The sequence below is a fragment of the Drosophila grimshawi genome, unplaced genomic scaffold (genome assembly GCF_018153295.1).
Source record: "Drosophila grimshawi isolate 15287-2541.00 unplaced genomic scaffold, ASM1815329v1 contig_311, whole genome shotgun sequence".
In the NCBI taxonomy this organism is placed as follows: Eukaryota; Metazoa; Arthropoda; class Insecta; order Diptera; family Drosophilidae; genus Drosophila; species Drosophila grimshawi.
In genome coordinates, this window is record NW_025063098.1 from 30,473,343 (window position 1) to 30,497,676 (window position 24,334).

At 35.2% G+C, this 24,334-nt stretch overlaps 1 protein-coding gene across 4 annotated transcripts in view; it reads left to right on the top strand.

The window, feature by feature from the left end:
* The window catches only part of LOC6569704 (zinc finger protein 395), a 183,678-nt gene that overhangs the window by 103,554 nt on the left and 55,790 nt on the right, over positions 1 to 24,334 (top strand). For all 4 annotated transcript variants that reach the window (XM_032741485.1, XM_032741481.2, XM_001995819.3 and 1 more), the window contains exons 3-4: positions 14,185 to 14,306; positions 14,417 to 14,649. In XM_032741485.1, coding sequence (XP_032597376.1) covers positions 14,185 to 14,306; positions 14,417 to 14,649 — 355 coding nt within the window. The remainder of the gene's footprint in view (positions 1 to 14,184; positions 14,307 to 14,416; positions 14,650 to 24,334) is intronic.

The following is a 24,334-nucleotide window of genomic DNA, read 5'->3' on the forward strand; positions in this document are numbered from 1 at the left end:
AACTCGGGAATATTATTTTTATTTTGATTTTTTCTTTCTGAGAGCTTTGAATGAGTTTCGAGAAAGTTGATTTCAATTTAAGAGCAAACTTAAACTCGAATTAAATTAAACTTGCAAACATTATTTTTTTAATTATGTTTTGATTCTTAGTCTGTTATAATGAAATTAAACCAAAAACTTATTTATGTATTTATTTTTATTCCTTTTGCTTGCGTAGAGCAATAAATGAATTTATTTTTGTATTAAAAAAAGATCACATGATCTAGGTATACATTTATATAAGAGTTGCAGCCAGTTTGTTAACAAGTTCTCAGTGAGGCTGGCCAATGGGCCAGTGGCTATATTTAAAAGTGCATTTGAGCCAAATAACAACAACAGTTGGCAACTGGAAACTGGAAACTGGAAAGTGGAAAATGGCAGCCAACTCCGCTTTTAACGTCTTGCATTATTTATGCACGAATACATTAATAAGCCCGCGGTGCAGAGATGTCGAAATAAATACGAGTGCCATACAAATATATATATATATATATATATATATATATATATATATATACAACATACACCCAACACACACAAGACATATATATTTGAGAGGTATGGGAAAATATCGAAAGAGTGGCAGAAACAAGCTGTTGAGAAACAACGCGTCAGGAAACCGAAATGAAAATGAGCCATTTTCCGACAGCTACTTAATTTTTAGTGTACGCTGTCAGCGATTTACACACACACACACACATATGCACATTTAGACTAGGTTTAAGAACCCAAAAAAGATATAAATAAAAATTGAGATGCAGCAACAAAAATCTTTGAGTTTTTCATAAATTGAAGTTGAGTTTTTTTTAATGGCTTGCATCCATTTGAAAATGTGTAAAAGGGTAGAATGATTTTGTGCACAAGTCTGTAACAGACAGAAAGAAGCAGCAACGACCCGATAAGGCATATAGATATATATATCTATATATATATTCTTGATCAGCGTCGAGAGACGAGTCGATATAGCCAGGCTTATCTGATCTCAGAGACTTATTGTTTACCCCACGCAGACCTAGTTTAATATAATTTTATCAATAACTGGCTCTGTTTCGCAAAATATCGATACATATCGCTTATCGATAGCAATAAAAGCCAGCATTTTTTTCGATTGAGACATAATATATATAAATATATTATTAACCAACTAACATATTTTAATGTATTTGAAAAAAGACTATAATTAAATGATTTAACATATTTTCACATCGAGATTGGATAATATTATTGGGTATTTAAATTTAATTCATTTTAGTTTTAATTAAATTAATTTCATTTATCAATAAAATCAGAATATTAAAACAAAACTAAATTATATAATATTAGTATATTGAACAGCTGGCTGTGCAGGGTACCTCGTAGTCGAGCACACTCGACTGCAGCATTCTTATAGTATTTTGCTTTTTTGTGTGCCGATTTCGATCGTTAGCAATAAAACTTAATGTTGCACACTTATGAGTCGTGCCCCATGGGGCCAAAAAGATCAGTGGGCGTGGCATGCAACAATACACGCAACATTTGCAGTTGTTTGTGGTTTGCAAAATTCTAAGAACTGAAAATGCGCAAAAATTAGATTGAATTGTTTTTGGGTTGCAATTGTTGTTGTTGTCGGCTAAGGGGGATGGGGGATGGGGGATGGGGTAGGGTGGTGAGGCATAATTGCAGCTCGGACTTCAACTCGGGAGTGGATCTGGTTGTGGATTTGGATGTGGACTGGCAATTTGATTGAGTCGTTGCCAATTGCAATGGCAAACGCTGCGGGTGTTGGCACTGACGAGCAGCAAACTGGCTGAGTGACTAAATGACTAAATGACTGAGTGACTGCCTGAGTGACTGAGTGACCGACTGTCTGTCCATCTGTCCGCCTGCTCGCCAGTCTGTGCAACAAAAGTCATTTGGCAAAGTCAAAAACGCAGCAAGAAAAAGAAAACCGCACACTATAATTTTAGCCGAAGTTGCAGTTACACATTTTCTAGCCAGCAGCGGGCAAAACAACTACACTTGGAAAAAAGTCGGCTTAAAATGAAAATTAGAATTAAACGAATTGAAACTATTTTAACTGTTCATTTCTGCGAAATTGTATGAATAATATTAAATTAATAATCTAAAGAGCAAAAAGGCTCATTTAGCAGCACGCTGGAAATGAGCTATTTTTAGTTCGCTTTATTTTGGTAAGTGTACAGCAAACGGCAACAGCCAGCGGGCCCAAGTTACAAACTATAAGCAACAGACAACAACAGAGAACAACGCAACAGCAAAGAAACAGTAAAGCAACAAACTGATTTGGCTTATTTTGCGACTATTGCGGTCGCTGGAAATTGCATTAGATTTCAGCTATTTTTCTTGATGTTGTTGCTGGTTGTGTTTGAGACTGTTGTCAATTAAAGTTCAGCCTGGTCGAAAAGTTCTGTTAATGCCTTTGGGTTTTGTCATTGTTCGCGAGCAACAACAGCAACAACAACAACATTAACAACAACCACAACAGCAACAGCAACGGGCAACAATGAGAGGCATTTACATGAAATTGTTGTATCACGTTTAATTTGCCAATTTGAATGCAAATATGTTGAAGACTCGCGCGTGTTTCTCCAGACATAAAAAAAGAATACTAATCCAAGTCGAATCGAAGGGATTTTCCATCTAGTTTCCACGTCTCAACTTCACTCGCAGCCAGCCTTGATACCCAAGTGCAGAATCATGGCCAACAAAAAATAATACTGCTAACTAAAATGAAACGATCAAGGCTAGTTTGGAGAAGCAGAGGATTGGGTTATAATGTGCAATAAAAATCAACAAAACCTGAATTTTCCTTTCCTTTTAAATCAGCAATTAAATTTCTAAAATTTATCTGTGTGACTTTTTAAAAAACAGGGTTTTGCATGTCGTAATTTCAGGTTGGATTTTTCTAAAATTAGAATTTATTTGTCCAGTTTCCAGATCTATTTTTCATAGAAGAATTCTTATATTAGCTTTTTTTTTTTGTGTTATAAAATGTTACCAATATCGGAAATAGTTTACAAATTCGTATAAATTAATTTGGAACAAACTTACAGACGACTAAAGGAGTTTACCTTGTTGGTTATTTTTTTATGTACGATTTAAAATTAAAGTGACTGGCGCATTTTAGTTGTAGTTTTTTTTACTGTTAATTGAATTAAATGCAGCGGGTCATCAAAATGCAGCCAGCGACTTGTCGATCACTGTGAGTGTGTCTTTGTGTGTGTGCAACCCATTTAGCCAAAGTGTGCGGCAGAGTTCTCAACGCTTAACTGTAAAAGCAAATGCACGTACGCAACGAGGCTCAGTCACTTGGCCAGTTACTTGGCCAGCCAGCAATTGTCGGCGTTTGGGCCAATTGCGTGGCAGGAGCCAGGCACATTGGCACTGACAAGCTAGCTAATAAAGAAATAATATAATAATAATATTTAAATAAAAAAAAGATATAAAGCTAAAAATAAGCCTTTGCACTTATTGTTAGCTTTGCTTGATGGCAAAAACAAAGTTATCGATAATGAAAACTACTTATTTAAAGATTAAAAAAACGCTGTAAGTCCACTAGAAAAATTTCAGAAGAACAAAATGGATATTTCTGCATTGGCCCTTTTTTATTTGGCATTTTAAATAATTCCATATAATATTAATATTAATATTAATACATAAAAATACTACTATTTTATAATTTTCTATTACAATTGTTTTGTACGAAAATATAATAATGAACATTTCAACTTTGTTTTTTTATTGTTTTATGTCTTCTAAATCGAAATGCAAAAATGAAGTTGTCAAAGAAAAAATTTATTGAAATATATATACATATATATCGATGCGATAAAATTAATATTGTAATTTTTAAAAATTAAATATAGCTAGATCTATGGCTCTCAACAGATTTATCTTGTTTTTAAGTTCCATAAGCGAAACAATTTTTTTTCGATCTGCGAACAGTGCTTAATTTAACATTTTGTTTTACTTTGTTGTAATTATTTGTAATTGTTTCTTTTTCTAAACGAAATATATACTTTTTTCGATCTGAAAAGAATGCTTTAGTAGTTATGGGTTAAGGCTTTGCCCACTGTACGCTGGCAGAGCGCTGTTGACAATACGGAATTCCCATGGCCGTTGTCGTTGTCGTGCACTTGGTGGCATGCTCGACCAAGTACCGCTAAATTGCAGCAGACATTTGTGGCAGCAATAGCAGCATTTGCAACAGCAACGCTTCCTGACGCATGCTGCGCTGCATGCTAAGCAGCTGGAGGCGTTGCTGACACATGACTGACAACAACAACAATAACAACAACAACAGTTGCAGTTGCATTTGGAGCAGCAACAGTGGCAGCCTAAGCAGCCCACATGCTACCTTTGGGGCAACAGCAACAGCAGCAGCAGCAACAGCAGCAGCAACAGCTGCAGCAGCAGGTGTGTCTGTCCTCCACGTCCATGACCATGTCCAAGTCCAGATGTCCATCTGTTCGCGTTCGCCTTGTGACAACTGCCAGCTTGTTACGCCCTTTCGCTTGTCACACGCTTATTGCCGCTGTCTGTTGTCTGCTGTCTCCGAGTGACTGAGTTACTCTACACTCGCAAAAAAATCTACGTATGTCTTAGTAAATTGTTAATAAAACTAAAAAGGTTCTTTTGTTTTTGAAAATATTTTGAAATAGAAATATATCAAACTGCTAACAAATTATTTATGAACTTTAGAAAATGTATCTAAAAAATAAAACTTTTTTATGTTTTTAGAAAGAATTTTTGAAATAGACCGATTTTATATTTTTTAGAATTAATTTCTAATATACGGAAAAGAAAACTTTATATGAATTTATAAACTATTTAAAATATTTTTGCATTTATTAAATCTTAAAATACAAATGTTTTAAAGGAATATAAAAGTCCTTCAATGTACACACTTAGAAAACAACACCCTGGAAATTATACATATTTTTTCTATACTTTAGGATAGCTGAATCTGAAATTTAGAGAAGCAAATGCTGTTTGTTTCTTTTTAGAAATTTTACTTTAAACTTAAATTTTAGGCCGATTTTCGGTGCCCGGCGAAAATCATGATGAACTTTAACTTTCAGCAGTAGCAGCCGCAGTTGGGGCGTTGTTTACTGATTTTTCAAATTGAATTTGAAGTGATTTATCAATTTGGCGGCAGAGACAATAGAAAGTGGCAATGCCAGTGGGCCAATGGCCGGCAACAGTCCGACCAATGGCGCGTGTACAGTAGGCACCAAACCAAATGAACAACTGGCTGTGGTAAGGTGCAGCTGCCACTGGGGAAAAGCGAGGAAAAGCGAAGCTGGTTGTCACTCGATGGCGGAAAATGTGTACAGAGAAAAACATGCTCAAGTTCAGCCAGTTTTGCCAGCTGCCCTTGAGGGAAAAAAAGAAAAAAAAAGAGGGGAACAAAAAAAATATCGACTCTGCCTCAAATTAATACGATTTTTATTCATGACTGCTGCTGGGGACGCCCCCCTGGGGTGATTGCCAATCTGCCACTGCCACAGCCAGGTTTTCTAGTGGCAATTGCAAAACATTGCCGGAATGTGGTGACAATGCCTCATTCGGCTTCTTTTTTCCCCCCTACTTTGGCTACTGTTGCCTTCAACAATTGCAATTCGAGTTTGTCGTCGTCGTCGTCGTCGATGTATTTTGCTGTTGCCTCTCTGTCGCAATGTTTGTAATTTGTGCAAATGAGCCCCTAAATGGCAGCGAGAGAGCTCCCAGACATGAGCAACAAAAAACAAAACAACAAAGAAAAAGAACATCCAAATTTAAATGCGCTATTTTGGCTATGTAAACGATGCGAGCCCGAAGAATGGAATGGAAAGCTGTTAACTGCTTTTTTCTTCCTGATTCTGTACGGCTTAAAATACTACTACCAAATCGCCCTAACTTTGGCTCAATTGCTGCTTTTTACTTTAGCTTAGCTTAAGCTGAAGACGAGAAATATATGAAAATAATTATAATTATAACAATTAATAGGTTATATATTCATTATGAGATAGCGAGAGATTCCCTTAAATAATATAATTATGATAATATAATTTATTAATAGTTATTTTCATTGAAAATTTCATAGTACTATCCATCTGAAATGAGGCCAAACTGTTAGTTTTTCTTTAACTAAGATTAATTAAGAGATTAAATAAATGAAGTGTTTGATAAATAGTTATGTACTCAACAAGAGAGTCTATAACTAAAGCGATATATATTACTACCCAAATAATACAATTATTACAACCACAACATATTGATAACAATCTAATAGTTAACTAAATTTGAAGCTCTCAAGTAGTGCCGAACCATAATGGTGCCAATAGTGGCATAACAACCGCCAATAGCTGAACGCGTACTCAATACATAATCAAACTAGTGCTCAACTCATGGCACGTGCTCCAAATTCCGTGATAATGACAAGCAAAAAAAAAGAAGAAAAATACAAATCGAAAAAAAACTACGTCTCAAAAAAATAACAATGAATAGAAACTAGTATTTACTATGCACACTGTTGTTATCTATTAAAAAAAAAAGGGAAAAAAAATGCCCGCAAAAAATGAGAAAAATCCAAAAGTAAATAAATAAAAAACTATGGCGTGATAAAAATAAATAATAATAAAAAACAAGTGAGCAAAAATGCAGGCAGTTGCCATTGAGTTAAGTTTTACGGATACGTAGCTACCCATTTATTTGCCCACTCACGCACGCTCTCTCAAATATACGCACGACTCGCCTCACGACACACACTTTACAGTTACGCACTAAATACACACAGACACACACACACACACACACCCTCCTCAATTTGCGTGTGTTTGTTTTTATGTTTCTGCTGTTTACCCGCCTTGTTCTTTTTTTTTTTTTTTTTTGTGGTATGTGAAATTTCCGCCTTCTGGCCAAGTTGTCTGCGTGGCTGGCTCACCTGCCAGCGAAGGCCGACGTCAAAATTTCAATATTTGTTTACTTTATTTTTGTCTGTTGTTGTTGTTGTTGTTCTTGGTTTTTTATGTTTCGCTCTCTTCTTTTTTGTGGTCTGGCGCTACTTCGATTCAGACTCGGTCTCGTTGCCGGTCAGGCTTATATTTGCTTTATTCGATTTTATTGCTGTTTTCATTTCAGTTTGGCAAATGTGTGTCACAGACACAAACAGGCATTCAAACAAAACCAACCAAAAAAGAAACCTACAAATTAACAGCAAAAAGAGGTCGCCTTTAGTCACAACAAAAAGTAAAAAACAAGAAAACAAATAACAAAAAAAGAAAACGACAACAACGCAACAGAAATCAAATTCAGCCATGCGAAATTTTTGGAAATTACGCATAGGCCAAAAATTTGAATCAACACACACACACACACACACACACACACACGCAACTAGTAACAACAACAACAACAACAATAAATATGATGCCTTGAATACCCCCAACGAGTACTTTGTATTGTTTTTGAGCAGCGGCAAAAACTAGAAACTAGCAAATACGTCATAGGCCCGTAAATAACTTGTCATTAGAGACGAAGGAGAAACACACACTAGAAAAAATATCGCACAAATATTAAAAGATATATAAATAGCAGCTGAAAGTGCTGTACATGTATACATACATATGTATATTTATTCATATTATATTTTATAAATATTTATATATAGTATTTAAATTATATGGTAATTCGAGCTCTCACAGCAAAAGCCAATTTATTTTTCTTCACCAATAAATTGTTGATAAATTTATATGTTTAAAATGAAAATATTGCGTATACGTAACAAGCAATTTAAAAACAAGTTTACTCTTTAAGATTTCCCCCAACACTAGCGTCATATTTCCGTTTGTTATTGTTTCCCCCAATGACTTTCAGTTATCGTTATCGTACAAACTGATAAGCGAGCTGTAAAGAAAAAAACCCTCAATGAAAGTTTACTTGCCATTGAGCCAAAAAAACAGATCGCGTTTTTTTTATTTTTTTTTTTTTTATGTATTCTATATGCCCATTATCACGATTTGCACACACAGACTTTGCTTTTGACACATGATAAGCGTTTTAGATTTCGTTGTTGATACTGAAACTGGCTCTTTGATTCTACGACGGAATCTATTAAAGTACGCCGTATTCTTTAGCCACCTTGGCAACGACCAACGGAGCAATGAACTCCAGATCGGAGAACGCGTCATTATTGCGCATATATGTGAAATTAATTTTTTGAATAAAACGTATTCCAATAAATAAACACATTGTTACTATTCCCGCTGAAAATTTAAGTTAGTACTGCTCCTGGAATTCTTTACAATACAAATAATAATTAATAATAATAGAAATGCACATTTGAAAACGCTGCTCGTATTTTGTCGGTCATTTTCATAAGATTTAATTTATTAATTTTGCTTAAATATGAACAAGTTTAAAACGTTGACTAAAATATGGCTTATTTCTCGATCACTTTCCCAAGAGCCTTCTTCCACTTTTAAAAACGTAAGTTCCTTAAACTTACAAATGTGAATAAATACATCTTTCAAAACATTTAATGTGAGAGAGATGATATTATTTTGTTCTCAGGTGTAATTTAAATAAATTTTTGGAAAAACATAATAAACTGTGCCTCAAAATAGGGCTCAACTCAAATTAGTTGAGCTCGCTTTTGCTTTTATGTAAGTCTGGCTAGCTTCTTGGTGGCTGCAATTGAAATTCGGGTGAAAGTTGTGCAAATAACAATAAACAAAATACAGAAAACAAACCAAAACAAAGGCAGCAACAACAACAACAACCACAACAACAATTACCCGTTGCAATTTTCGAGCACGTGTCTAATTCAATAAACTCATTTTCGTAGTGGACTTTAATTGTGTTTCCACAACCACAAATCAAACCCAAAACGAATGCAGCTCAATCTAAACCAGCAACATAAAAAAAGAGACACAGACAAGCGGCTATAAATTGCAGTTGCAACTAATTTTTATGCGGCATGCAAACGAATATTCTCCCACCCCAAGCCCCCTCATGCCCCTCCCCCAACTTACCTCATGCCCCTTTGGCCATATCATATCGCATCTGAGGAGCGTGCATATTTCCGACAGCCGCCGCTGCACATTGCAATGTAATTTTGCTTTCAACACCTTTTTTTTGTTTCGATTGTGCCGCATGCAGCATGCAACAACGTCGTCGCCTGCTGATTGCAACCAGCGGCGTGGGCAAATAATTGCCAACAAAACAGCAAACAGCAAAACAGCAAACGGGTTCAAGTTGCCTATGCTCAGTCTACACTCTAAAAAACAATCGCCCTAAATTTTAGTAAATCGCCACTGGTTGGTCAGCATATTATTCAGAATGAAAATTTCTATAACCGAAAAATGTCTAATTTGCAGGGTATTGTTTTCTATGCGTGTCACTAGAAGAATTTTTATATTAGTTTTTTGTTATTTATTTTATTATAAACTTTAGTATTTTAAACAGTTTTGTTGGCTCACATTTTTAAAATAGCAGCTAAGCCGAATAAGTAAATTTCATTACTTGTTTCTGAATTTAAAGAATGTTATTTTTTTAGAAATAATAATTATTATTAAAAATACATTTTTTCTGAAAAATGGAAAAGAGACTTTTATATTTATAGAAATTTTTGTTTAAATTTTTTTTTTTAGAATTCATTAATTATTTCTAAATATAAGAAAACCCGTATAGTTTTCAGATGTTCGAAAATTCAGAAATCATTTCCAAAAACAAGAAAAACTTGTCAGTTTTCGGAGCGATTTTGATTTTAAGACGATTTTTTAAAACTAGAAAAGTTTTCAGTGTTCAGGCCGATTTTTTTGCTGAGTGTAGGCTCATCACCTGGCCAAGCAGCAGCAGCAGCAGCAGCGGCGGCAACAACAACAAATGTAACCAAGTGAAAATCACTGCGCATTTCCCAGGCCCCGAAATCGGCGCGAATATATCGCATTTCAATCACGCGCCAGAGTTGCGCCAATTCTACCCCCCTGGGTCCCCTCGGCACCTCCACCCCTCCAGTGCAGTGATCCGCGCCTGGCGCAATTTACGTGCGGCCACGCAGTGACTCTCCGAGACTCTGAGAGACTCGACCAGCAATTTTACAACTGCAACATCGGCAACATCGGCAACAACAACAGTAAATGCAACATCACAGCAACTGCAACTTGCAACAACTGCAACTGCAGCTTGAAGTTTATTAAAGTTTGCTGCGCAATCGAGCTGAAAGCAACGGGCCTGTTTATTGTTGTTGCTGCTGCTGCTGCTGCTGCTGCTGCTGAACCTAACGGTACCGATAGTGCGCACAAAATGGCCACATCGTGATGTCCAAAATACCCCAGTATAAAAAACCCTCCCGCCCCTCTTCCACCACCCTTGCAGCCCTCGGCACGCGCCTCATGCAACAGGCATGAGGAAGCATAGGGAAGCAGTCAGCAGCCGGCCGGCAAAATAAACGTTGACCGCTGCCTGCCTGGGTTTAAACTTGGCTTAATGCAGCATAGATTTCAACTGTCCGATTTATGCGCAAATTTACTTTTATGCGATTAGCAGCAGCAATGAGAACAATTTATCGTCAAGTTTAGTCAATTTAATTGGGGCGCAGATGAGGCTGAGACTGAAATCTAACTAACATTTGCCACAAGAGAAGAGGTGCCAAAATGGCTAAAAGACAATCTCTCCGCCTGTTGCGGTTGCGCGTTTGCCACAGGCTACACTCGGATAAAAGTCGCACTAGGAACTGAATTTCTGAATTGCAGAAAATTGCATTAAAATTAAAATCGCTCTGGAAACTGGCGAATTGTCTTAAAATTAAATAGTCATAAAAAGTTGAGTAGTTTTCTTGATTTTTTAAGACTTTTAACTTTAACATCGATTTAAAAACAAAAACGTTTTTCTTGCTTTACAAATAATTTGTGAATAAAAGAAATATTTCTAAAAATGTAAAGGATTTATTTATTTTATTTTACAGAAATACATTTCCTAATATTCCATTATCTTTAGAAAAAAATTAAAACTATGTAAAATCTTTGTATATGCGAAAACTGGAAATAATAATGTTTAATAATAATATAGGTGACAAGAGAGCTTATATTAGAATTCCTCTGTTGCTACACACTTGGAAAACAACACCTCGAAATTTAGAAATGGAAATCCTGGTTTTTAGAAAGCCACAGCCATAAAATTGAGAAATTTATATTCTGAACCGTAAGGTGAGGAATTCTTGGCAATTTTCTTTTTGTGAGTGTAGCTTGAAGAACAGCAACAGCATCAACAGCAGCAACTGCAACATGTGGCACAAAGCGCGTGCATTAGACAAAGGCTAAGAAACAAACCTGGTAGCACGGTAATAAAATTTTATGGCAGCTGTTCTCAGAAAGAAGCCAAGCTGGATGCATTCACTGCATTCGCTGTTGCATCCACAATGTGCAACTGCAACAGCTCAGTACAGCTCAGCTCAGCTCAGCTCAATTGTCGCTGCCTTGCGGCCTCTGAATTTGCACAATGGACCAAAATCTGCTTTGCAAAAGGGTTTCGCGAACCACAAAAAAAAAAAGAGAAAAAGCAAAAAAGTAAAAAAAGTAAATAAACAAACAGCAAACAGCAGCTGAATGCAATTTCACGTTTCGGCTTAAATGTAGCTGAAGTGCTGATGCCAGCGATAAGAAATGTTTTTACGAAAAGCAACTTCTAAAATGCTCTATAAACACTGCTATACACACACACATATCTATAAATGTGGCATGCATCGTTTTGGGGCACAGACCTAATGCGGTATCAATGTCTGTTAAAGTCAGCCAGTTCTTCTTCTTGCTTAGTCTTTAAAATCGTTACTAACCCATTAAAGTTGACTTTAAAGCGCAAATCACCTCGATTCAATGCTTCTCCACTTTTAGTTGGCTTAGCCCAAGGCTGATTGACTATAATATCGCTCACTTATGGCTAGAAACTACTACTGACTACAATTGCTTATTTCACCTAAGGACTTACTAACTACCATTCCATTTCCATATGTTGCCAAAGAAAGCTTTACTTTTAGCGCAACTATTAGAGGTATTTTGTCTTCAATTAATTTCACTCTCTTGCTTACAATTACACTGGGAGAAAATCGAGCTGCGCAGACAGACCAGCGTTCCCTCTTCTTAATTAAGAAAAATATGTCTAATTTCCAGGATCTTTTTTCAAAGAATTCTAACATATTTTCTCAAAAATAAGAGTTTAAATTTATACTTTTTACAAATATATTCAATTACTAAGAAATATATTTCTGTAAACTGAAAAAAAGGTGTTTGTAATCTGCAGAAATTTATCATAACAAATTATTTTTAAAAGCAAGAATGACTTTCATATTATCAACGCGTTTTTCATGTCAGGGATATTTTCCAAAATTCAAAACAAATTAAAAAAAAATGAGATACATTTTCTAGTGTTAAATGTAGAATATATAAAATAGTTAAAATAAAAATATATCTGAGAAGAAGAAGAACATTCTAATATTCAGGTCAATTTTATAAAATTTAGTTCAGTTTTTTATCCGAGTGTAGTTGCAGTTGCAAGCAGGCAACTGCAGGCTTTGGTTTCACTCGAAATCAATATCAGTATCTGAATGCCGTTCTTCAATGCGAATAAGCCGCTTAAGTTCAATTATCAATAATTGCATACCGGCAGCACTCAATGAATGGAATCGGGGCTGAGAGCAGAGCCCATTTAGATCTGCTGCGAGTCAAATGTTAATTCTGGCTACTTGCCACATTGCCACACGACAATGACGACGTCTCAATTGTTTGCAATTTGAGTTCCTTCTTTATGTTTTGGCCTTTTGCATATGTTCAAGTCTGAGTTTTGCTTACACTCGACTTGATGGCAAGTATTTCAAATCAGTTGAAATGTTTTGAATTTATGACAATCGCGTCGCGTCTTTATTATACAGGTTCCCCCTGCTTTCCTCCCTTCCCTTTGCAGCTCAATTTTGCTGCATTCTTTGTCCAAGTTGCTGGAGCGTAAAAATGCTTTTCATAAAGCTAACGCTAAAGGATATCTGATTTAGCTATTTGTTGCTTCTGTTCTTGTTGTTTGCTTTTTGTTTTTGTTTTTGTTTCTGTTTTTTTTTGGTTTTTTTTTGTCTTCAAGGTGAACTTAAAGTCAAAACTCTTAGTTGACGTCAGCGCCGCTTAAAAGCAAACAGGGTTTGTGTTAAACCAAAACGAAAAAAAAAAAAAAATAGATAAAAAATTAACTTGAAAATTAATTTTGCGCAAGGTCAGTAAAAATTTACACAGCAACAAAACAAAATAGCCACAAAAATATGTGTGATGCTATCTACCGTAGCTGCCAATTAATGACGAATGAGCAAAATCAACAACATCAACACAAACAACAATAACAACAAACAACATAACAAACATTAACAATGCATGAGCATTGAAAAATCGCTGGCCACAAAATGAGCTAAATGGATAAATAGTTTTTGCATTGAAATACCTCACGGCCCGTTTATACATAAAGAGACCTCGTCACATTGTTGCTGCAACAAATTACAACGACAACAAACAACAATTTTTCGTCGGCAACTTTGATGTTTTTGTCAGAGTTTTGGCTTTTGCTGCGAGGGCGTCTAATTAAAGCCAAGCCGAGCCGAGCCGAGCCGAGCCTCAACTAAGCACAACAACTGGGCCTTCTACTGGCCTTCTAAATTCCTTGAATTGCATTGCCAACATACAACTCGAACAAGCCTCTCTCATTATTTGTTAAGTAACCAACAAAATAACTGCTAATCTTCTTTAAGCTTGCAAATTGACACAAGCAGAAATTACTTAGTTTTCAGTTGGATTATTTTATAAAGCCTAAATGCATATTTCGTTTGTTTCTGAGTTTAGCGCACTTAGAAACCTCAACGTAACCCTTCTTTAATAAGAAACAGAATTATACAAATGGATCTCAGGGAATCCATCCGTTAATAAATAAGAAGTTGAAGTACATAAAGACATAAAAACCCTTCCTTAAGAAAGATAATATCGATAGCTTATATTTAATAGGATTTTTCATATATCTAACTTAATAATAATAACAAATAAATAATAATAATACATGGATATTAAATAAATAATGAATATATTAAATAAATCCCATATCTAACTCAATCTGATATCTTTTTGTATCTGTGTATTGCAGTTCTCGGAAGCGTCCGCCGAGCGACAGTTACGATTGCAGCAGTGATCAGTGCAAAGGGGACGAGATGAATGCATGCAATGCAGCATTAATTCTAATGCACCTACACAATGCGCCGAATGCCGGTAGGGTTTCAAGATCAAAATACTAAAATAACATAATTATTATACACTGTTAGGATGGGCTTTCTTAATTTGCTAACTTTTACCAATTTTGAACACATTTCTCACATCAGGTTCGGACAAATGGCTGGGCTCCAGTCCGGGCAGCAGCTCATCGGCCTCTTGGAGTTCCGGTTCGGCATCGCCGCCATTGAGCGATGATGGAAATGCATTGTTGCATGGTCACATAATATCATTGCCACACGATGCGGCAAGTGCATCAGCAAATGCACGTATACGCACAACATCTGTGTCCACATCGGATGAGGGCATTGTCATCGACTTCAAGGAGGAGCGCAAGAAGAAGGTAGGTCAAATTTACAAATTTACGATTTAACAACACACACAACACAACAATATTTGATTAGATCAAAAGAATGCGGCCAGTGTTGCAAACAGAGCCGCAACGCGACGAAATTTGTTGCATTTTAATTGCGATTTTGTACACAGCGATTTTAATTGCTATAATTATATTTATGTAAATGCCGGTGCATCATTTTGGCAGAGACAGCCAAGCAGCCAAACAGCAACGTGCACTCATCAAAAATATTAGAGTTTAATTTTAGAAAAACCGCTATACTTTGGTAAACTTCTAAAATTTATTGTTGAGGCTTTCTGAAAACCATGATTTGCATATCTAAATTTATGATTGGATTTTCCTAAAATTTAGGAGTAGTGGGTTGAATATCCAGATCGCTGTTATTAAAATTTGTGTCGATTTTTTTTTAGTGTATATATGTATATGTTTTTGTGGCACTTGGCGTATGCTTGGCTCGCATCTCGATTTCATTACTCATACGCAAGCAGAGAACTGTGAAAAGTCAGGAAATTAAATAAATGTCGAAAACGAGCACATAATAAGAATACATCAATCAAAGGGCAGTCGCTCGTTAACTATAATATACAAAAATGATATATATACATATATATATATGTATAAATGTATGTATTTATAAATACACACACACACACACTCACTACTCTGGCAAACATCAATGTGTAAAAGTTTTACTCATTAAATGTGTCTCTTTTTTTTTGGCTCTTGTGGCACTTTTTTCCAAACTTAAAGTGTACTCCATTCAGCAGTAAGAAGCTTAGGCAACTTTTTTTACTTCTACTCTGTCATAAGGCTTTCACCTCAAGGCTCGCCATTTACACTCAGCAATCAAATGTTGCTCTGAATTTTAGAAATTCGCCATACTTTTCGCGCCAAGGCAAACTTATTATTATTTAGAATTGTAAGAACCATGGTTGTTCTTGTCTTTATTTTTTCTAAAATTTAAAAAAATTGAAGTCCAATATTTTGTTGTTGATTGTATTTTATTAATAAGCATTAGAATTTTGAGATTTCATCTATAAAGCATGTTGGATAGTCTGTAAGCTGATTTAATTTCATTTGAAAAAAAGTTCGACTTTTGTATTTCTACTTGATAGAAATATATATATATAAAATATATTTCTAAAAAAAAGAAGATATAATAAAATAGTATTATTTTAAAGATTTTTTCCAAGTGTATATAGACAACTACTTAGTTGTTTTCTTTATACCTGCTTCTACGTCACTTTTGGCAGCTCGTCTTTTGGGCAAGTTGCTCTTAAGAGCTCTTAACAACAAGGCCAAAAGCGAGTGGTGAATGCGATATATATCAAGAGTCATCAAGACTCAGCAGCACTATTTGTTAACCTTCGATATGTGTTTGGATTTTATTTACATTGGGACAACATTTACATTAGTTTTAAGGGTTTGTGGCTGTCTGAGAGAATAGAATGATAAAGTAGAGAATTATAGGCGATAAAGTTGCTTGACAGGCGGCTAAATGCTTGCAGTGATAAATCACATAATCAACTCACATTAAATGATTAATAAATATTTGCTATTTAAATAATGATTGAGTTTCTATAGAGCAAAGGTTTGATTTAAGATGAGTTCATTCTACACAAACGCTCTTTTCCAGCGGCTTTTTATAAGATTCATTGCAATTGTTTTCTACCAGATTTTTTTTTTGTAATTTCTCTTTAAGTGCTCGAAGAAGGTTTTTTTTTTTGTTATGTATTCTACAATTATTAAACGCTCTTTTTTTTGCGGCTTTTCGTAAATTTCATTATAATTGGTTTACTACTTTTTTACGAGATTTTTTTTGTAATTCCCCCTTAAGTGCTCAAGTGCCGTTTTCAGCTGGTGGCATTTCAATTTTAAATATATATTTTTGTCGGTTATTTTAATGTCTAGCTCCTTTCCCTCTGGCTAGACTTTCACTTTGTCCGGCTGATTTTACCTGTTGCCCAAGTCGGCCGCAGAGAGTTGCCGAAAAATTGTCATGCTTCCGGTTGTTGTCAGTGGCTGCGATTTATGTATGCCAGCCAGCTGCTGGCAACTGTCACGCCCACTGGGCGGCAAATTGATTTTCAAGCCAATTTTTTTGAAAGACATTTGCAACATTTCCGCATAATCTCGAGTATGCAGCGGGCAACGAACACAAAGCAGACGACTCTTGCCACAGATCTGTGTGAATAGAGAAGTAGTTAGATACACTCAGAGAAAAAAATCGCCATACATTTTATAGAGCAATGGAAAGTTTGTCTAGATTTTAGAAAACATTTTTATACATTAGGCAAAGAAATTCTTAATAGTTTTCAATTAATTAATATGAATTTCTAAACTGTGCTAACTGTTTGTATAAAGTGAAATCTTAAAGTAGAAGTCTTTAATAATAAATATAAGTAATAAGAAAGCTAATATAAGAATTCTTCTATGGTACACATCAAAAAAATACCCTGCAAATTAGACACATGAATAGACATGGACACAGATAGATAGATAGATTGATGGACAGATAGATTGATAAATGGATGGATAGATGATGGCTGTATAAATGAGTGCTACGCGGAATGAGCTCAGCGAAGTTGCAGCGAATGCATTAAATGTGTTTAATTGTGCGCAATTAATGCGGCTGCGAACGCTTGACAGTCATGGCCACGTGGCGTATACGTAATAAGCCACATTACTCATACGCAACGTGTGTTGTTGAGGGGCATCGCGGAATTCTACTTGCTTTTTTTTCTTCTGTACTTTGTTTGGTTGCTGGGCTGAGCAGCCACAAAGTGTTTGGCACAATATGGCGCATGATTAACCTTCATTACTCAACGCGTGCGTTGTAAATTACTCATACGCCACGATGGCCTTTGTTTTGTATTGTGTTCATTTGTGGTTAAAAGCGATTTTAAATGCAGATTTATGTGCATACACCAACAATTGCCAGCAACAGAATGACAACTGCAGCAGCAGCAACTCACAGACACTCAGACAGACTATTTTGCCTTTCAATCAAGGCTTCGTTTCATCAAGGCTGGCAATCGCACAGTGGGTTGTGTTTAAAACGGTGCTCGTAAATTAGCCGACACTCGAGCTATGATTGAACAAATGCAGCTATTACACTCGGAAAAATCAAATTTACCTGAATTTTAGAAGGGTTCCTTTTCAATATAATTCTTCGGTAGATTTTCTAAAATGATGACTTTATTTCTGAACAGAAGAAAATTGTTCTAGTTTTCAGAGCGATTTTCTAAAATTCATACATTATTTCTAAAATCTAGACATTTTTGTATAATTCTCAGACAGATCTCCTAAACTTCAGCCCGATTTTTGTTTGCTGACTGCAGTTGTTGAGCGCTTTAAACTGAATTGACAAACTTTGCACCGCTAAAGAATACTTTAGTGGCACATTTCCTGGTCTTTAAAATTGGCTCCGTTGTCGTTTTGTGTGCAGCTCAAGTTTTGAAAGCAAAAAGCGCTTCGGTCTCGACCTGGCTAATTGCATGTTCTATGTATAAGCTTTTACGAATTTTGTTTTACGTGTTTGCGGCTTTTTTTATTTATTTTTTTTGATTGTTGTTTTTGTTTGCTGTTTTCCAACTAATTTGTTTTATAACATCAACAACAGGCAGCAGAAGCGGCAAAAGCTAACAAAAGCAAACGCAAATTATAGTACAAAAAAAAAGGCAGACAGCGCGGCGTGTGCAAAGCAATGACATTGGGTCTAAAGGGAGGGTTGAGGAGGGACACTTTGGCTTAGTCAAATGGCAGTTGAATAGACAAAAGAGGGGCTATGGGGAGGGGGTCTATGGCTATTGCGGTTTAGCTTCTACAAACTGTGACTGCTCTAAAACTAAAAGGCAAAATGCAGTCGTCGCTGCCAGCCAACATGGCGCGGCGCACGTGTCACTAATACTATGTCTGTGTGTGTGTGTGAGCGAGTGTGTGTGTATTTTGCTGGCAGCTTAACTGCATTTGGCATTTTGCGAACAAACGCGCTGCTGGCAAACGCAGCAAATGAATGGCATGTGGCAGTCCATTCGTGCATTACTTTTGACAGATTCTTCAAAGCAATGTTTCACCAATGTGTTAAATTTAAATATATTTTGCTGAAAAAATGTTGAATTTAATATAGATTATTTAATATTTATTATATATATTTCTATATTTATTTTACTTATTACGCAAACAACCAAATATCAACCTTATTTCCTTAATTAATTTATACGTAAATTGTGTTTTGTATCGATAAATATGTCTGCAAATTTCTTCTGAAACAAGGTGATCATATCCTACAAAAGTGAAACAAAATTAAAATTTTATGAAAATTAATATAGTTAAAAAAAGACGGTAGATCTTTTAAAATAATATACGGATTACATAATAATTGGTCAAGAAATTTAATTAAAAATAAAAAAAAACGGGCTGAAAAACTGAATTTTCGTGAAATATTTGAAGTTTTAATGCAGAATTAGAATACAGATAGATAGACAAAGTGTTATAATCATTTTTGGCAAAGATTGATTGCGAAGACAGCTTGTCGTATATATAGGGTATATTAAGCTACAACACTTATTATATTTACTAAATGTTTCATAATATACACTTTATTTCTTCTGTTTTTTGGTATTTATTCATTAACATATTTACTGTTGTCTGTTTACTTACTTAAATTATGTTTTTTACATAACACCCTTAAATATTGTCACTTGTCACTTTTACATGGTATTTTGCGCTCTATCACTTTTAATATTTAGTTTGCAGACTAGCTTCTGCCTATGCACATTTGCTGTTTCTTTTGATTTTGACTTGGTACATTTCTATATAAGTTTAAAATTATATTTATGATATGCGGCAGACCCTCGACCATTGTCGAATGTTACCTATCTATATATATATATATATATATATATATATGTATCCCTCTCTCTTTGTCACTCTCTATCTCTAGCTCTGTCACTCACTTGTATCTCTTACTGCAAATATAATGCCGCATGTAGCTCAAAATTTGGCTTTACTAGCTGCATTTATTTTTAAACGGAACGTACAAAAATATGGCAAAATTTAATTAAGAATTGTACAATTCAAGTGTCGGTGTCAGTGTGTGTTTATGTGTGTGTGTGTGTGTGTGTGAATGTGTGTGAATGTGTATGTGTGAGTGAGTATGTGCAGCAACCTTGAAAACAACATTCACTTGGCAGAAACAGAAACAGAGACAGAGAGAGAGAGAGAGAGAGAGAGAAACAGAAAACACAAAACACGAGCAGAGATTGGCAAACAGCTTCGGCAAATGCCTTTGGCACTTGATTCATAAGCCAAACGACGTATTTAATTTCACTCATATGGGCAAAATAACCTTGAATTCTGATTAGGAAGCAATTTAAATTTATCTATCAGTCATTCAGTCATTCGCTCAACCCTCTCTGCTGCTGTTTATTCAGTTATTGAGCTATATTGAGCTGTTATTATTATAAGTTAATTGTGCAGCTAAAATCCATTTGTATCGCCCTATCAAACTCAAACTCAGACTCTTCCCGGGTTCATTAGCGCAGCAGTTGCAAATGATATTGGGTACAGGTGTTGTCAAGACTTGACTGGCTGACTGATTGGGCAACACACGGGGCGTATGAGTAATGACTGCTCAAACGAATTGAGTAAGTGATTATATCTTAAACCCATGTCTGCTGTCTGCCCACGCAGCACTCATTCACTCACAGAGTATGCATATAGGAGACACACAGCAAAATTTACACTTGCTAACTGCAAAGAGCATAATCTTGTTTCTAGAATATTGTTAGAATATTTATATTATTATTTCTCCATAATGGTTTCTTTCTTTGAAAATAGAATAACCTTTTAGCCGGAAACCGCATGCAATTGCATGATGGCAATTTGCGTGTTATTTGGCCAAAAGTAAATGACATAAAACGAAATTTGGTCTTTGCTCTGCTGCGGATTTGTGTGTTGTGCAAAATTGAGCGTAAGAGCCTGTCAAATGCATTACAAATAAAACACACAAAAGCCACAGCTCAAAATCAAAGCCAAGACGAAATAAAAAAGACGAAAGAAAATAAATCCAAGTCTCGGCGGAAATGCATAGCAAAAAAGCTGAAGGCGAACAGCTTGCAGCAGCAACAGCAGCAGCAGTGTGCAACAATTCGTCTGCGTCACTTGCAGCAGGAGCGGCAGCCAAAACAACAACAACAAAAACAACAAGAGTCAGTGAAGCGCGCTCTTTGTGTGTGTTGTGGGAGAAACGAACTCATAAATTCATCATAATTGCCAAAGGCACAAAAATGTGACTGAAAATGTGCAGTAGCAACAACAATAAAAACAACAACTGCAAAAAGTCGTAAAGAAAATATGCAATAAAAATGATTTGCCATAACAGTCGGTAGCAAAATACAAAAAAAAAAAAAAAAAAACTAAGTAAAAAAAGCAAAACATTCCATGATTTTGCCAACATAACAATAAACATTATTATAATGCCGCTGCACACTATTTACAAATTGCAATTTTCCATTTTGCGAAGCGGCAGCTTAGCATCAAAATTATTCATTCATTTGATGTTCGCGTTATTGGAAAATTATTTCGCCTAACAAAAACCAACAAAAAAATAAAGAAAAAATTGTAAAAAGATAAATCTGTGCCAAGTGCAAAGCAGCGACAACATTTTCATGTTCAAGGTGACAACAAATTTGTTGTGGACGGACGGAGGCGGACGCAAAAGAGACACTTGAGCCAAATGCCGCCTCATCGTTTGGCCTCGTTTCGCTAATTTTTTTTGGTTTTAGTTTTTATACACTTTGTCAGCGCAAGTAGAGAGAGTATAATGGATTTAGCAACATTTGAAATTTAAATTAAATGAGAATAACTATTTATAAAATTTAAGAAATCGGTAAAATCACATAAGTCTCGAAATTTTTTGAGCTACAATAACCACACTTAATAGGTAGATTTCTAAGAACCTTCTGCGAGATGAATAAAAAATGTCCGTTCAATTCTTTGTCACCTGATAAGACATATTGTTACATATTTAACAGAGTATTTCGCAGTTGCTTTTGCTCGACTGCATCGCTCTTATTTGTCTTTTTGTTGTTGTTTGTTTGTTGCTTTTTCTAATTTTGTTTGTCTTTGTGGCTAGCTGCCGTTTGATTTGTTTATTCTGAGCTGTGTTCTTGTGTTGGAATTGGTTTTGTAATCAGAATTTACCTGGAAAGAAACAAAATTGATAGTTTTTCTAAATTTATAAATGCAGAAATTTGACGGAAAAACAAATTAAGTGATAGCTGATACTAATAAATGATTTTTTTATTACGAAACACAATTTCTGCTTTATTGCTTTAATTATTGTATACTTTATTTGATATCAATAAATCTGCCTATACATTTATTTTTATTTATAAATGTGGTAATTTTATGGAAAAGCAAATTTAATGCTAGCTGAAAGTAATATATGAATTTCTTATTGAACAAAAAAGGGACTCCCTTATTTCATTAATTAATCGATGTTTTTAAATAAATCAATAAATCTGTGCATAAATTTCATCTGGTGAGCAGCAAAGCTGATACTAAATGTTAGCTGATTTTATTTTTGCATTGCGATGTGAATCGATAAATCTGTAGGTCGATTTTTCTTCTTTTTTTAATATATACAAATTTTATGAAAACGATATTTAATACCAACTGATAATAATATATAATTTTATTATTATTTATTCTCATTTATTTAATTGATACTTGCTCAATGTTTTTTTATATCGATAAATCTGTCTATAAATTTCTGTTTATTTTATATATTTTTTGTTTTCTTTGCACCTTGTTGCAACATTGGCGAACAATTTGCATACGTTTTTGCCATTGGCAAGCGGCCCACTTGCCACACGTTGCCGTGCCCCTGCTGCCAAGCAGCTGGCTGCCTTATCTTGTTGCTTGGCCTTTTGAGTATTTGCAATAGTTTTTGTTTGTTGTGTTTGGCGATTTGTAAATTACAAATGTCACTCAAAATACACTTGCAATTGCAACTGCAGCTGCAGCAACGACATTGCTGCCACACTTGCGATGGCCAATGTCTTTTTCTCGACATTTTTATACTATATAGATAATTTCTTTCTTTTATTTTGGTTGACGGCCAACTATGCCACGAGCCGGCTTGTGTGGCACACATTAGCCAAAATATGTTGCAAGTGTTGCAAAGTTGCAAATGTTTCTGCATTTCGATTTCATTTGCATTTGAAAATAAAAACAAAATAAAAAACTTTTGCAAACTGCCAAGATGAGAACTCAATTTGAACTACATACACTTACAACACACACACACACACACAACTGTACCCAGCCGGCGAATTGGCCCAGTTTCACTTTTTTCTGCTTTTTTTTGCCCAAACAAAATGGCGGCCAAAATGACTGCAACTGTGTTTTGTGTGGCTGTACTTTTTCGCCAGTGTATTGCGGGCGCGTTGCCAACTGCAACTGTGTCACAGCTATTTTGTAGGTTATATATACACACACACATACACAGACTGTGGCACACTGTTGCAGCAGCCTCGATTTTGCGCCGGCCGGCCGGCAAATGAATGTTGCGCAATGAAAAATGCATTTCCCTCATGCACTCAACTTGTCTCTCGCTCTCGCTCTCTCTTTCTGTCTCTATCCCTCTCTCTTTTTTCTTTCTCTCTTTCTCTTTCATTCGTTCACACTCTGACGTCGCCATCTTTGCGGCGGCCATGCGCAAAAGCTCATTTCCGTTCTCCGTTTTCTTCGTTCTCCGTTCTCCGTTCAACTCGCCGCGTTTTTTACCACCTCCGAAACCCCTCTCACTCCCCTTTCACCCCTCGCTGCGGCACGTGTTTGCGCACAGTTGCTGCAAAAAAAATAAAAAATAAATAGTAATAATAAAAAAAATGTGTGCAATTTGTCGCTGACGTCGTCAACTGAAAATTTCAGTGTCTTTTTTTGCTTTGCAATTTATGAAATGGTTTTTGCATTGCAGTCGTGAACCGGTTCGTAAAACTGGCTCACATACATGTTAATTTTTGGAAGATAAACTATTTTACTACTACTATTAACTATTTTATTTTTTTTTCTTTTGGGGGTTTCCCCAAATCTATGTTAAAGCATTATGCATTTAAATCTCATAAATATTTTTGTTTTTTGTTTTAATTGAAATTTTAATATTAATTTTGAACTTTAATTTGTTTGGCTCAACAATGATTTTAAAAACAAATTTGCTGTAGTCAGCGACAAAAATAAGAAGTTGATTAAAAGTCTATAAATTAAGTTGCTCATTAGGATGATTTTCTTTTTGTTTAAATAAACAATCGTCAGTTGATAAATAAGTAAATAAATCAAATCAATTAAATAAATAAATAAAAGCCAATTAAATACCTGGAGAAACTTTTAAGCTTATGTGTCTTAAAAGATTAGCTCAACAATTATTTTATAAAGAAATTTGCAATAGTCAGCGACATAAATAAAAACTTGATTAAAAATCTATAAATTAATTTGCCCGTTAGGAAAGATTTACGAATCAAAATAAATTAAATAAATAGCCAATTAACTAACTATACAAATTAATCAACTAATATCTTGAAATAAATGTGCAGTAGTCTGCGACATATATAAGAAGTTGATTTAAAAGCTGGAAATTAATTTGGAATATTTATTTTATGTTTGCTTT